This window comes from Pocillopora verrucosa, chromosome 3 (genome assembly GCF_036669915.1).
Source record: "Pocillopora verrucosa isolate sample1 chromosome 3, ASM3666991v2, whole genome shotgun sequence".
Classification (NCBI taxonomy): domain Eukaryota; kingdom Metazoa; phylum Cnidaria; class Anthozoa; order Scleractinia; family Pocilloporidae; genus Pocillopora; species Pocillopora verrucosa.
This window is the reverse complement of record NC_089314.1, coordinates 19,490,949-19,505,513: the sequence shown is the minus strand read 5'-3', so window position 1 is coordinate 19,505,513 and position 14,565 is coordinate 19,490,949. Positions and strand designations below refer to the sequence as shown.

Here is a 14,565-nt window from a genome sequence, read left to right as displayed (position 1 = left end):
TCATTCTTCAATATGAATTCTTCAACTTGTCTCCATGTCAAATTCACGGCCACAATAAGAAAAAGGTGACCAAAATTCTACCTGTAAGATAAGACCGCCAAAAGGAATGATCAACTGGCTTATTATAATTTTTACTGAATGGCTTAAGGTAATATATTATTTCTATTAATTTTCCAATGCTTAAATAGGTTAAAACACATATACAGAAAATTCTTGCTGGATGCCAATTCTTTCCTTTAACAATAACATTTCAGTTACAGGTACTCGGTAGGATCTGGGTACGAGATTACTGTCGCCAATATAACCGCTTGGCGGTGAAAGTTCTAGGAACGAAACTAAGGCGACGGTAGATTGCTTGCAACCGGCATTTATTGAGACCACTTCATTTAGATAAAAGAGAAAATCTCCGGGAAAATTTGCTTTTATGTGGGTACCGCCCATAAGTCTGTGTTCAACCCTGCACTTGACATAAACACCTACAATCAACACTTCGGCTGTTCTTTATTTTATTAACAGAGTGTGAGTACAAAATGACAAATGCCGATGAAAAATATACCACGTCATTAGTTGCAAGATTTTGTGGCCTGGTTATCATATAATAAGATTTTGTAGCGAGTTATCGCGGTATGAATGCCAAGAAATCAACTGATCAACTAAGATTTTGCAGGGAAAATTCCGCTGTAGATTCCCTTCACACTTTGCGAATCTCCTATGCTTTGTGTGAGAGGAGTTTAGGAGGGCTATGTCGGGAGAGAAAGACGCAAATGACAACAAAAAGAAAGTTGTCTTCAATCTAAAATAAAGTTCTCCCCGATAGTACGATATATGATTGTATGTACATATTTCTATAGGGAGAGTTCCGATACAACAGACTCATTATAAAGGACTGATATATAATAGTTTCTTCCTGTCGATGAATTAAAATACTACGACTGTGTTTAACAAGCGATTCTCTGATTTATGCAGCTTCACCCTCTCCTTCCTCTTCTTCCTCGTCAAACTCTCCTTCTTCTTCTGCTGTGGCATCTTGGTATTGCTGATATTCAGACACAAGATCGTTCATGTTGGATTCGGCCTAGAGAAAAAATATATAGACTTCAGTGTCAGTCTACGAAAGTGACATAACTTTTCATACGCTGAAGCTCATGCTTACAAACTCCTCCAAAAGATCAGGATGCTATGGGTCATAGTTCGCGCATTTCTTTAATGTCAGACTAGAATTTTTAGTACTTAATCTTCGTTGATCTATTTAGTTTTTAACCAACCTCGTCCTTTTCTCACCTAATCGTCAAAGTATACTTTGTTTTTTTTTCCTCACAAACAAAGAAATATTACTTGAGCAGAAATTGACTTAAATCTTATAAAGTGGCTTTTCAAGTTGAATCAGAGGGAAAAAAGACAAATAAATAAAGGAGGTGAGCTACAAGACAAAATGTTGGTTTGTGTCAGTGAGAGTTATAAATTTAAAGATAATTTCGTTTTATCAAACAAGTTGATGATATAAACTGGCCACCGTAAAGAGTTTCTTAAGCTGACGTCCCGAGCGTTGATCCTTAGTCAGGGCATGCAAATGACGTAAGGTAAAGTAATGCTCGCACAGTTAGCTAAAGAAATTCTTCTCGGTGGCTAATTTACATCATCAATTCGGTTAATAAAACCAAATTATCTTGAAAAAGAGATGTGCCTACCTCAGTGAACTCCATCTCATCCATACCCTCTCCAGTGTACCAATGCAAGAAAGCTTTACGCCTGAACATAGCGGTAAACTGTTCGCTAATGCGTTTGAACAGTTCCTGGATGGCTGTGCTGTTGCCGATGAAGGTAGAGGACATTTTCAGTCCACGGGGAGGGATATCACAGACAGCGGTCTTCACATTGTTGGGGATCCATTCCACAAAGTAGGAGCTGTTCTTGTTCTGCACGTTCAACATCTGTTCATCAACTTCCTTCATGGACATACGGCCACGGAACATGGCCGCAACCGTCAGGTATCGTCCGTGCCTTGGATCACAGGCAGCCATCATGTTTTTAGAATCAAACATCTGCTGGGTAAGCTCTGGTACTGTGAGTGCACGGTATTGCTGGGATCCTCTGCTGGTAAGAGGAGCAAATCCAGGCATAAAGAAGTGAAGACGAGGGAAAGGAACCATGTTCACAGCCAATTTTCTGAGATCAGCATTCAACTGGGAAAAGATAACGAAAAAAATTGAATTTATGTTCAAGTTAATGATTACAGAGTCTTCGAACTCGGATTCACCCAAGTCTAACAATTAATCCTTTATAAATCAGTATGCATATTCTCCATACTGTTCTCCATGCTGTCAAAAGGAGACTTTACTTCTCTAGTCAGTGACCATATCCCTTATTTTCATGACCTTTATGTTTAAGGGCTCTGGGAGTTATTTTAGGGAGAAATTAGATGCTAATCACCCTTAGAAATCAAAAGGGTTAAAGGATAACGGAAAACTGTGCTATTTCACCTTAATCTCATACCCAGTCCTACTATGTAAATGTAACTGAAATGTACTTACAACCGCTTGGCCGTGTAAGGTCTAGGTACGAGACTAATTTTACCCACAGAAAACCTGCCGAGACGCTCATGAAATGTTTTAAAACTTAAGCAAATATTTTACGACAACAGGTAATTAAAATGTAGTTTACCAGTGCGTTATTTGCACGGGTATTACTTATAAGCAGTTGAGTTTGTTTTGTTCTCGAAACATTCAAATCATCATCTCAGCTTGGTATGTCACTTATCAAATATGGTTTCCATGGTGACGTAATACTGCGCTCGAGCAACTTTTTGAAAATGATGTGATGAAATGTAAGAAATTTACGTTTAATTTTTGCCTCATTAGCACATCCTTTACAGTCTTGTTGCGAAACAACAAAAAGCGACGCAGATGATTCACAAAAGCAAACAACCACCGCTAGATACTTGAAAATTGTTCTTGGCGCCAATTTTTGTACCATAGTATAATTGTAACGTTGAAGTTATAGCTATTAATCCTAAATTAAAGAATTTCAAGCCTTTTTTCATCATTTTTAGAGAGAAAAAAATTAACATTTACCTGGCCAGGGAATCGAAGGCAAGTTGTTACACCGCTCATGGTAGCTGATACAAGGTGGTTCAAATCACCATAGGTTGGTGTGGTAAGCTTCAGAGTTCTGAAGCAGATATCGTAGAGTGCTTCATTGTCAATGCAGTATGTTTCATCTGTGTTCTCAACCAGCTGATGGACGGACAGTGTGGCGTTGTAAGGCTCCACAACGGTGTCTGATACTTTTGGTGATGGCACGACGCTGAATGTGTTCATGATTCTGTCTGGATATTCTTCTCTGATCTTCGAGATAAGAAGGGTTCCCATACCCGAGCCGGTTCCGCCGCCCAAAGAGTGTGTAAGCTGGAAGCCTTGAACGCAATCGCAACCCTCGGCTTCTTTGCGAACAACGTCCAGTACTGAATCAATTAATTCCGCTCCTTCGGTGTAATGTCCTTTTGCCCAGTTATTCCCTGCTCCAGATTGGCCTAAAAGAAGATTAATTTTTTCAGTTTAAATCTCTCTGGTTTGAACTTTGCTAAACTAGAAAAGGGTTTGGTGTATCATTGTGTTGCATAAAAATGAAATTCGACCTCAGGTTGGTATTTTTCACTCTCCGATGAGTGTCATGCATACGATTTCTGACACTGACCCCGAGAAGTTGTTATACTAAGCTTGTTACATTATTTAAAACGGAACTTACCAAAGACAAAGTTGTCTGGTCTAAATATTTGCCCAAATGGGCCAGATCTCACAGAATCCATAGTACCTGGTTCTAAATCGACTAAAACAGCGCGCGGGACATATTTTCCACCTAGAAAGAGAAGACAAATAGAAATCAGCTATCGTGAACATGATGTAGCGGACAAATTAAACAAAAGAATTCAAAGTAAATTTAGCATTCCCTACCCGTAGCTTCGTTGTAATAAACATTAATTCTCTCCAACTGGAGGTCGGAATCTCCGTGGTAGGTTCCTGTTGGATCGATGCCGTGCTCATCTGAGATGACCTCCCAGAACTGAAATAGAGCCAGACCTTATCAGAAACTGCATTGATTGAATGACTACAAAGCCTTAGATCTACAAAATGTTTTCAAAAGGCGAGTCTCAGTACTTACTTTAGCGCCAATTTGATTTCCACACTGGCCCGCTTGCATATGAACAATTTCACGCATTTTGAAAGTGTTTTAGTCTCGATTACCTCTCTTAAGTAATGTCTTAGATGTTAGAGTGCTCTGTACGGCTCACAGATTCAAACTGAAAGAGCTCAAGGACCGGTTACGATTCATAAACTCTTGGTTGCCACGTCAACAAAAGGTGTCGCTATTAAGCATGTTTGAATGTGTGTATTCCCAAGTGAAACGTAATCGACGAATTCAAAAGTCCCGCATATTTAGCGTGCTCCAGTATTTGTCTTTTAAATCGTTGTACAAACTAAGCACTATTTTAATTAACTGAAGTAATAGCGCCAACAGAGCGACCTCTCGAGGGGGTGCTTATTCTGCTGCCTTCTATTCAAAGTTCGTTTACACATCACGTTTGGCTTTATTTAATAGACACAACGATCTGAAAGCTTAGCGTCGGACGATTCCTGCCGAAATTTCCTTGGAAATGTTGTCAGCAGAATCATCAAATCTTGCCAACTCTGCAACCATGAACCAGTAGTCAGTTTTTAGAGATGAACGCATAGAGGCCTTTATTCGCTTTTCCTACATTAAAGGAAAATGGATTAACGCTCTTTTTGAGGAAACAATCACTTGAATATGAACTGCCTTCACTCAATAGACAGAGCAAACTAATTAAGTGAGCATTTGTAAACAGGCCGTTCTGAAAAGTATAAATATAACACTTAGCACGAAGCTAATAGGTTAACTGACAATTGGAAGCGAACAGTATTAAGGACTGTTTCCGTCTTTCCCATGACAGGAAAACCTCAGTTGTATTACGGAATGTGTCAAGGCAAGGCAAAAGAACAAAGGGACCCCTGAAATAAATATTTATCTCTTACAATTAGCACTGATCCAAGTTTCGTTTGTTTTTTCTCACCCGTTTGGAAAACGAATAAAAGAAATGCCACATCCGTTGTCGAGCCATACATCAGAATTTAAACCTACGCAGTTTTCCGTAAATTAACTACAGTTTCAAGCAGAGTTTATTATTAGGGTTCAGTGACTTACAAGCATTCCAAAGTCTTACGGCTCTGCGTACAGAACTTCAATTGTTTGAAGGCATGTTTTTTGATGTCACAGAAAGAGCTCTTAATATCGAAAAGATCGATATCAAAAGAAGTCAATTAGCTGCTTGTGTTGTCATTGTTTAGTTGACTTTGCGTTTTTCAAACTAGATCAAATTTTAAGCTTCTTTGCAATGGTCTTGGAATTTGATGAGTTTTTCTACAAGATTTTACTCTCATTCCAAACGCACTTTGTTACAACAAGGACACCCAAACACTCGAGATATGAAATGCTACCTCGACATCACGTGAATGTTAAATTCATGCAAAGACGCCCTTTGCGTTTCCAAGTTACGGTTTTCATGGTTACTCTTCAGGTTCCCATAGTTTGATTTTGATTACTTTATGCCTAGTGCTGAGTGCCCCTTATTGTCTCAATGTCCGCGCAAAGTCTGGGATAAACAGATGAGGCGAGCGAGGAAAGATTATTCAAGACGGTCATTTGAATCTTTTCCGTAATCTTTAACGTTATTTTGGGCCGTCCTTTGAGCTAAAAAAATAAATCAAGACACACAATACAAATAACTCACACAAAATTCAGATTTATTAAAAAAATAACATAAAAGATGCTATTCATATAAAACGCATCGAGTAACTTTCGGTGAACAGTTTTCATCATCTTTTCTGATAGTCACCGAAATCTCTTTGTTAAAACAGGCCTGAATTAAAATTAAAACCTTTGTTGTTAGAAGATACTGGAGAACCCGACATACTTCTTTTTTAAATGTTTTGGTCCTAACGATTTTAGCTAAATCCATCTAAAATGACTGGCCAGGAAACTTTCCCGTTGATTTTTTCAAGAATGTTTGAACGCAAAAACAAAAGATTGTGAACGATGTTGACGGGAGCTCCCGTCTTTGGTCTCATCTTCGATTTTCCAAGCACTAACGGGAGTGTAATAATTCATTTCGCGTTTAAAGCGAAGTTGTGTCTTACTGTTACAACAATAAATTATGAAAATAATATTGTCAAGTTATGTGAACGCTATGACTCCCATGACTTACCAAAGCATAATTTCTCCTTGCAATGCCGACACAATATCAAGTAGACAGGTGAGAAGAATTTCAATTGGGGGATTATTAGTTGAGCTAATATCAAAGTCCCCGAACTAACAGCACAAGAATTGTGCGACAGACAGTAAGGAAAATTATTAATGAGATCTTGGCAGTGAAAGGGTTACGTTTGTTTCAGTTGTTGTTGCTGATGATGGTGACTACGATGAAGACGAGTCGAGAGTTTATTCCGCTTTGAAGTACTTGAACACCTTGAGAAAGAAAAATTAAAACAGTTGCGAATTACTGGAAAGGGACTGAACTGTGGCTTGAGTGTTTGGGGTGGTTACTGCGGTTGTTTACATTTATCTTCGCAATACACCAAACTATGATAGCACATTTCTCCAGCCTGTAGTAAGAGGTCACCAGCGACCTGACGAAGGGATCTAACGAAATGCTGGGAAGTAGCCCGCAATAGATCAGCGTTGCATACAGGCAGAGCAGTGATGCAAAAATGTATATAAAATGTTTCTTGAGTCACATCTCAACTGTGATGTATGCAAACTCTAAATCACCTGTAACTGATAGAAGAGCCCCTTCTCAAACGGAGTCTCAAAATAATAGCACTAATAAACATACCTTAATCTCCATATCCTCTGAGCCTGACAGAAGCATATCTTTATGAATAACAACACAGTTGACGCTGCCTTCGTGTCTTGAGAGTGTTTGCATTGGTAACATAGTATCCAGATTCCACACCTGATAGAAAACAAAAATTACCCCGAAACTACAGGAATCTTGAACTGAGAATATTTTAAACCCAGCCTTAGTTCCAAGTATTGATTAACATGTGATTTCTCCCTATAATATCCATACATTATCCAGCAAACAGGAAATGAGAATACTCAAAGATATCAGGTAGAAGTTGTTATCTTCCTTCAACACCACATTCTCACAACTAATTTAGAGGTAATTGAGTAGCAGCTATGGAGAGAATTAATAATCAGATCTTGGGAGTGAGTGGGTTAAGACAGGTTATTAAGGGAGTTCCGAGGGCACGCGACAGCTGCTGATCCTGCCAGTTAGGAGCATGCGCCCAAGTCTGACGAGTGAGGAATAAAGCGGATCATTCTCTTTATAGCTAAACGAACGAAATGATACCACGTGACTGTACCTGTACTGTTGTGTCGTAGGAGGCCGAGAATAACAGCTTTCCCGTCACTGCTGGCGCCAATCCCGTGACTGTGCCAATATGACCAACAAGAGCCTTGATGGACTGGTAGGTGTTTACATCATAAACGTGAATGTTCTGGTTGTACGTACCTAAGAGAGAGAGTGAAAGGGAAGTTGATTCCTCTAGGAACTATAGTAGTGTTTATGCAGAGAAGATACGCTTTTAATGGCAATTATTGACTGGGAGTAATGTCTTCCATAATAAAAACATTTTATGCATTATCGACCTTTAACATGAACAAAGTTTGATCAGTAAATTACCAGCCTGGGACTAGAAGAGAGAAAAAAGGAGAGCTGGGTTCATTTCCTTTCCCCCAAAAGTTACAGATTCCTTTATAACTGTACAATTAGACATCTTTTCGTTTGCAATTCTCATCCCTATTTTAATCCTTCTTTCCATTCTTTGTTTTTTTTATATTGCCAAATTAATATTTTCTTGCTTTTTTTCACGTTGAAGGTAATTTTCCACGTCCGAACTTAAGACTAAAATTACGACTATATACCACCATAACGAGTGTGGGAAACTCACCAACAAGAATAAAGTGCTTAGTGACAGCCAACGAATACACAGAGCCCAGAGAGTGATCGATGGTTCCTCGGAGATCAAACGAGCCTGTGGCATCCCATATGTGGACTACATTGTGAGATCCACTGTAAAGCTTCTCCTGAAAACATAAACAGAAAACATCAACTTGACAATTGAGACTGAACTTTTCACTTAAATTGAAGTACACTTGAAACCAAGGAATGATCGGCATGAAAAGTCTCCTCTCATTTCCAGTACAGTGACAAGCAAAGTTGTTATGAGAATTGAAAAAGTCATATGCTTTAGTTTATATACTACTCGGATCGAACTAAAAAATTCTTAAAACACACCGACCAAGAAATATCACGTAATAATATAATTGGTCCTCACTGACTTGTTCCACTTTCTTAACCAATCAGATTCAAAACCAAAACGGATTACGATTTGGCTACCTGCGTTTTCCCCTGCTTCAAGTAATTTGCTTGTTTTAACTTTGAGTTCTCATAGGCTTTTTGCAATATTTTTCTTTGTTCTGATTGGCTGTCGTGATTTCTTCCGTTCTGTATTTAAGACTCTCGGTCAAAATACGCTCTATATGCAACAAAAATAAGAAAAAACTAACTCTTTTAGCGTCCAAAGCCAGCGCTCGGACCCAGTGATGAAGGTCTGTCATCTCATGTACTTCTTCCAGACTAGAAGCATCCCAAACCTGTAAAATTTTCAGATTATACAACAAGCTGATTTATACGTACATTTTGATTGGTTATCATCCATGATCAACATCACTATTGACATCATTTTGCTTCTTTAGTAAATAAAACAAATATCGATAGATTCCATGTTGACAATGATACTAACACTTTTGGCTGTGCCTCATGTGTAACTTTTTTGTTCTTGTCTCATCTTATGTCATCAATCATCTATTATAATTATACTGAACAGTTTCACAACAACATGGAATCCATTGGCCAGTTGGATAGCCAAAAATTTATCTATTAGAGAAGTCTTTCACCTAAAGATGAGACATTTTATCAAATAACAACCATTACAGGTAAAAGCAGAAGTGAGAAATTTATAAAATCAAATGATTTAAAAAGATTCAACAAGGCTACCTTAATGCAAGAATGTGAAGATGTGAAGAGGTACTGCCCATTGTAAACAATAGCACATATAATATTGTCATGGGCATTCTGAAAAAAAAATTAGAAAATAAGAGAATAAAGTCAAAACCCACCACACCTACAAAAGAAATAAAACAAAAAGTCTCACCAATATGCAAAAGTATCAGGTATATGTAACAATAAAAAAATGATAACAAACCTCTATTTTTTTATGTAGAGTTAAATTTTCCAAGTTCCATGAAATAATTGCCTGATCAGATCCTGCACTATATAGTTTTCCACCTCCAACACACATGGTGTGAATCTTAAGAGAGAGAAGAAAAAAAAAATTTCAACACAGTATAAGTTTAAAGCCTAAGAAAATAATATTTAGGCAGCACTTTCATTTAATCCTTCACCAGTCATATAATTGCTGTTTGTCAACCTGAAAGCAATGAATTATCCCCTGACCAGAACAAACACTTACAGTGTATTTCACTTACAGTGTGGTTTTACAGTAGTTATCATAAATCATGATCATAACCAAAGATTGTGATTACAGGTGCAATCATATAATATAATAATAATAACAATAATAGAACAATTTCTATAGCACCCTATTATAGAGCTTTAAGGTGCTTTACAATAAAATGTCTAAAGCAGTAACTTAGTAAATAAATCAGAAAAATACAAGAGCAAAACTACAAATTAAAATAGTGCTTAAAAAGATACGTTTTAAGGCTGCTCTTAAAAGATGTAAGATTTAGACTACATTTTAAATGCTCTGGAAGATTTTTCCAAAATTTAGGGGTGCAGACCGAAAAAGCATGATCACCATAAAATTTTAACCAAGATCTAGGTGTCACTAACAAGTTCATGGTTGATGATCATAAATATATTGTTATAAAAAGCACTCCTTACTTACATCATCAGTGTGCCCTTCCAGGACTTCTGTACATTTTGCTAGCCGCACATTCTCCATGTTCCAAACCTTGATAACTTGATCTCCACCAGCACTAAAAAGACGATGGCCTTTTGACACCATGGACCAGATAGTACCACGATGACCCCTGAAAAAAGTTTGAGTTAGGATGTAATCAAAACCTACACCACAGTATCTCCTCCTAACTAGAAAAACCCTTACTTCCTAATTTGAATTTTTTACTCAAGAATATAAACTTACTCATATCATCTCCTAATTAGTTAACAAACACACAGATAGTATTAACACCTATAAATTTATTTCTGATAATCTTCTTGTTCTTTAAACAAAGTGATGACAAAACCTGACATTTGATACTTTTTTCACTGAGAAATGCATAAATCATTAGCAGCATTAGGAATTTTTTTCCTTGGTGAGGCATAACTGAGAATATGTGTAATGGTGGTGCAATAGCTGCGATGATAAGTGCCAGAGGCACAAGAAACTAGTGAAGGATTTGGGGATATGCTCCCCTGGGAAATTTCTGGCAAACACCAGGATTTCAATGTAGTCAAAAAAAGTAATAAAAACTTGTTGACATTTCCCAGCTTAGCAAAAAAACTTATCAAACATGAATATCACCATAGATAATTATCAACAATTAATAATTTTCTATTTTCTCAAACCATGACAGAATTTCTCCTTACAATAACAATACAAAATCAAGCAAAAAGGTAATGAGAATAAAGAAAAATCTCAATTAGGGGATCCAGACAGACAATCACTCTACATGATCAAACATTACTCCAAGTTGAAACAATTCACTGTTCACAGACAACTTTATCAGTGACTAAAAATTACTGTAAAACACCTCAAGGTGCCAATACACTTGAAGACGCAAGGTATGCCCCAAACATCTTGGTGTGCTGCTGGTGATGTCTTGAGTCTGACGAGTGATTTATGTGCATGAGAATATGAAGTGGTATCATCAGGGCTTGTACTCTGAGAACTGTTGATTGTTTCAGGGATGGAGGTAATTGATGTTTCACGATAAAGTGATGATCGCTTCAGAATAACTGAAAGTTGTTCCACTTGAAATGCTAGGTCTTCTACTGTTTCTGACAATCTGGAAACAGCACTGATAGAAAACAAAGAGAATGATCTTTATCATACTTGAACACATCACTCGGATACATGACTTTCTATGCTTGAGTCATTTAGACTGTGAGTAACTTATGAGGTTAGAGGTGGTATTTGCTGTGAATCTGCATGGAGATACCAATTGCAAAACTGGAAAAATTATAGAGACTCAATTCCATAATAACTTTCAATGGATAAAGCTTTCTCACCACACCTCCCCCCTTTTAATTTTTTATGGTCATTATTTTTTAACTTTTTGTAAACTACTACCACCATAAATTAAATGCTGAACAGGAAAAATAATAATCATAATAATTGTTCTTCTAATTTACCAACCTATTACATTGTTCAACTTGTGTCACTAAAGCATCCTGATTACTCTCTAGCCATGACACTCTATCTGAAAGGACCTTTATTGATGATCTTAGCTCTTCAGAGGACTGAAATCAGTGCAACAAAGATTAGATGATTGATACTGCAACAAATTTAATTAGGCACACTCATCATTCTTGATCACAACACTGCATCAAAACATCAGGGTCACCCTTTGTGCTACTTTCAGACTAATACCAGGACAAGTTATCATGTTCTGTTTACAATTAGAAACTTAGTTTTATTGTGTTTATGTATCAAGGCTATTAAAAACACAATCTGAAATACAATGTACGGTTGTAGGGAACTTCCTCAAAAAGAAGCAAATCCACTTGAACAAAGTAATGTAATTTGATGGCAAAACAAATCTTTGATAAAAAAAGTTTTGAATTTCTAGAAACGTATATCAGTCAAATATTCCCTATAACACATCCACCTGGTGGGTACAACATTTAAAGTAAACAATAAATTGCTTAAACCTAGTCAGGGTAGTAAAATCTGAACAAGATGTGTTCTAATTGTCAGAGTTACATGTTTCCTTCCACTCATGTGGTTAAAAAACGGCAGTCACTGTCATGGAAAAGTCTTCTTTAGGACTGAAACATTTCACTCTCACAATTAGACCACAACATCACCATTCAGAATAGCAAATGATTCATTTCGCATATTTGCCTTTGTAGAGAGCGGCATTGGGATTTTCCATTTTGAGGTTTTTGCTATTTTTTAGATCGTTTTTTCCATTTTTGTGACAAAAATCTTTGGTTTTTCGGCTTTGGTGTTTGTTGCAGTTTATGGATTTTCCATTTTTTAGTATTTGGTTTTTACGAAAATAATAAGTTTTCGGATTTGATATCTGATACGGTTTCCGTTTTTCTTATTTAACCAATTTAGGTACCAGTTTCTCTTTGATCTGAGTGGCAATTATGCACCTCCACTGATCTTGCTAAATGCAAATGTTGAGAAAAATACGTGAAATATCCCAGGGATCCCTAAGGGGGTTCAAGCATCTTGAATAATGCCCAAGACTCTGACCATCCATTGGGTTCATGCGTCTTGAATGATGCCCAAGACTTTGATCTTGCAATGTGGAGCACTTAGGTCAAGGTTGATCAGTTTGCAAACCATGTCTTCCAACGTGCCAAACGTGCTGGCAATGGAAGAAGGTCACTTTTTTTTATGAAGAGGGGAAAGACAGCAAGAATTTCAGAAAGAAAAACAAGGTTAGATGCAAATTAAAAATTGCAATCCCATAGAGGACTCTAGAAGACTTTGGTGTGAATTTCTCTAATTTAACTGGGCTCCATTACCAGCCGATGAGTCCGCAGAGACCACACTCGAGGTCCTCAAGAGAACAGCTAAAATAAACCGTATAATTTAAGCAGGTACAAGAAGATACGAATGCTAAGCCCATGGTATTCACAAATACTGTAATGAAATTAGTGTAGTTTACTCTGTATGCTCCACTTGTCACCACTGTATTGGATTGATCAGGATGATTTAACTAGGAGGTGAAAATGTATCAGTTTTGATGGTTTAATATGCAGTTTTCGGTTTTGATCAGATTTTTTTTTCAGTTTTCTGGTTTTGGATTAAATTTTTCTCTACAGTTTTTGTGGTTTCTAGTAGGCCCCAATGCCCCCCTCTTTACAGAACTAACTGGTTCTCATTACCACATAAAATTGTTGGCATTGATTCCAGTGAGAAATTCAAAATGGCATCATCTAAATATTTCAGTAGTTAGTGTCATTTCTGAATTTGATGTAAACAGCATTTTTACCAGTTCTTAAAGTAGGATATTTTGTCTCACATAATGGCCCCTTGTTGTAGGATTGTAAAAATTTCTAATAAAGGTTTGAATAAAGATCACCAAAGGGATGGAATTCATATTTAATCATTAATGAAGTGACAAAATGAAGTTGCCATACTGTACCTCAGAATGGAGAGCTTGGCACTTAATCAGGTCTGAGCTGTGTTTAAATTTACATTCTTCTGCATGTTCTTCCACATTCTGTTTAGTTCCAACATGTTCACAACCTTGGAGGAGTTATAATATCATTACAGACGACTACATTGAAACTGCACAAACTCACATTTCCAAAGTGTAATCTGAAAGGTGCAAGTTGCTGCTCTAGCCTATAAACCAAATGACCTAAATTCAAAGTCATAATTTACAATTTCTTGGCCAGGGCCCAGTAGGCTATCATGAGAAAAAGACAGTTAACTGCCTTTCTGATACTGATAGAGGACCTTAAAGTACGCAATCTGTTCAAATTATGCATAACACATTCCATGTATATTTAATTACCTACTAAATTATGATGAACTGCGAATCTAATGACAGGGAAACGACAAACTGAATTAAATTTTAATTTTTCAAGTTTTTCCCAAAATATATTCAGAGCATAACTGACAAGACCCACCAAATTACATACCCTTGACACTATACTGACAGCGGTACTGAGCACAAACTTTCAAGTGTTCCTCCAAGCATTTACGACGAAACTTTCCGCATTGATTTGAGCTGTTTGGACAAGGGACTAAAGCGAATCCGCAGAGATCTTCATGTTCTCGCCGTCGACCAAATGAAATTCTCTCTTGACAACCACTACTGTCTATATCAAAGTCTTCTTCCGAATCAGATCGTGTTAAACCGTGCCTACAGTGTATCAACAAGTCTTCTATCTGGCCTCGCACTGCTAAGTTCGACACTAAGTGAGTTCGTTGTAAAGTTGTTCCATCAAGAGGACATTTCGTTGTCGCATTTCCGGTAAGAGAAACTCCAGTTCGAATACAATTTCTGCAAAACGTATGTCCGCATTGAGTTGAAATAACCGGATCTTTGAAAAGTTCCCTGCAAATGGGGCATTTTAGAGACTCCGACGGCTGGACGACAAACTTTGTGGGTAACATTTTTCCGAAAGATGAGTTATTGTGTCGTCGTTAAAACCAAAATTATGATACGAATATTGTCTTGTACATGTAGTAATCCGCTGATTTACTTTCCAAC

The 14,565-nt window shown here is 37.2% G+C and overlaps 2 protein-coding genes across 2 annotated transcripts; both read right to left on the bottom strand.

Annotated features, from left to right (window-relative positions):
* Positions 1-510: 510 nt before the first annotated feature.
* On the bottom strand, positions 511-4,295 carry LOC131794157 (tubulin beta chain). Its single transcript, XM_059111680.2, has 6 exons — positions 4,159-4,295; positions 3,951-4,059; positions 3,745-3,855; positions 3,072-3,529; positions 1,689-2,183; positions 511-1,075 (listed from the first exon to the last, which is right to left on the bottom strand). Exons 1-6 carry the CDS (start codon positions 4,213-4,215, stop codon positions 959-961), a joined length of 1,347 nt encoding a protein of 448 aa, XP_058967663.2. The 5' UTR covers positions 4,216-4,295; the 3' UTR covers positions 511-958.
* Positions 4,296-5,799: 1,504 nt separating this feature from the next.
* On the bottom strand, positions 5,800-14,520 carry LOC131794154 (E3 ubiquitin-protein ligase TRAF7). Its single transcript, XM_059111677.2, has 12 exons — positions 13,991-14,520; positions 13,489-13,592; positions 11,523-11,626; positions 10,918-11,184; positions 10,050-10,194; positions 9,345-9,449; positions 9,137-9,214; positions 8,647-8,733; positions 8,028-8,163; positions 7,440-7,588; positions 6,905-7,024; positions 5,800-6,537 (listed from the first exon to the last, which is right to left on the bottom strand). The coding sequence occupies exons 1-12, from the start codon at positions 14,466-14,468 to the stop codon at positions 6,511-6,513; spliced, it is 1,800 nt and encodes a 599-aa protein (XP_058967660.1). The 5' UTR covers positions 14,469-14,520; the 3' UTR covers positions 5,800-6,510.
* Between the last annotated feature and the right edge of the window lie 45 nt (positions 14,521-14,565).

Bases quoted from the DNA above. Each gene is read 5' to 3' on its own strand.
- LOC131794157 (XM_059111680.2), bottom strand. From the start codon at position 4,215: ATGCGTGAAATTGTTCATATGCAAGCGGGCCAGTGTGGAAATCAAATT. The intron at 4,060-4,158 runs GTAAGTACTGAG...GCTCTATTTCAG, and splicing joins GAAATCAAATTGGCGCTAAA to TTCTGGGAGGTCATCTCAGA. The intron at 1,076-1,688 runs GTAGGCACATCT...TTTTTTCTCTAG, and splicing joins ATGAGATGGAGTTCACTGAG to GCCGAATCCAACATGAACGA.
- LOC131794154 (XM_059111677.2), bottom strand. From the start codon at position 14,468: ATGTTACCCACAAAGTTTGTCGTCCAGCCGTCGGAGTCTCTAAAATGC. The intron at 9,215-9,344 runs GTTTGTTATCAT...TTTTTTTTTCAG, and splicing joins CTCTACATAAAAAAATAGAG to AATGCCCATGACAATATTAT. The intron at 8,164-8,646 runs GTTAGTTTTTTC...TTATGTTTTCAG, and splicing joins TGGCTTTGGACGCTAAAAGA to GAGAAGCTTTACAGTGGATC.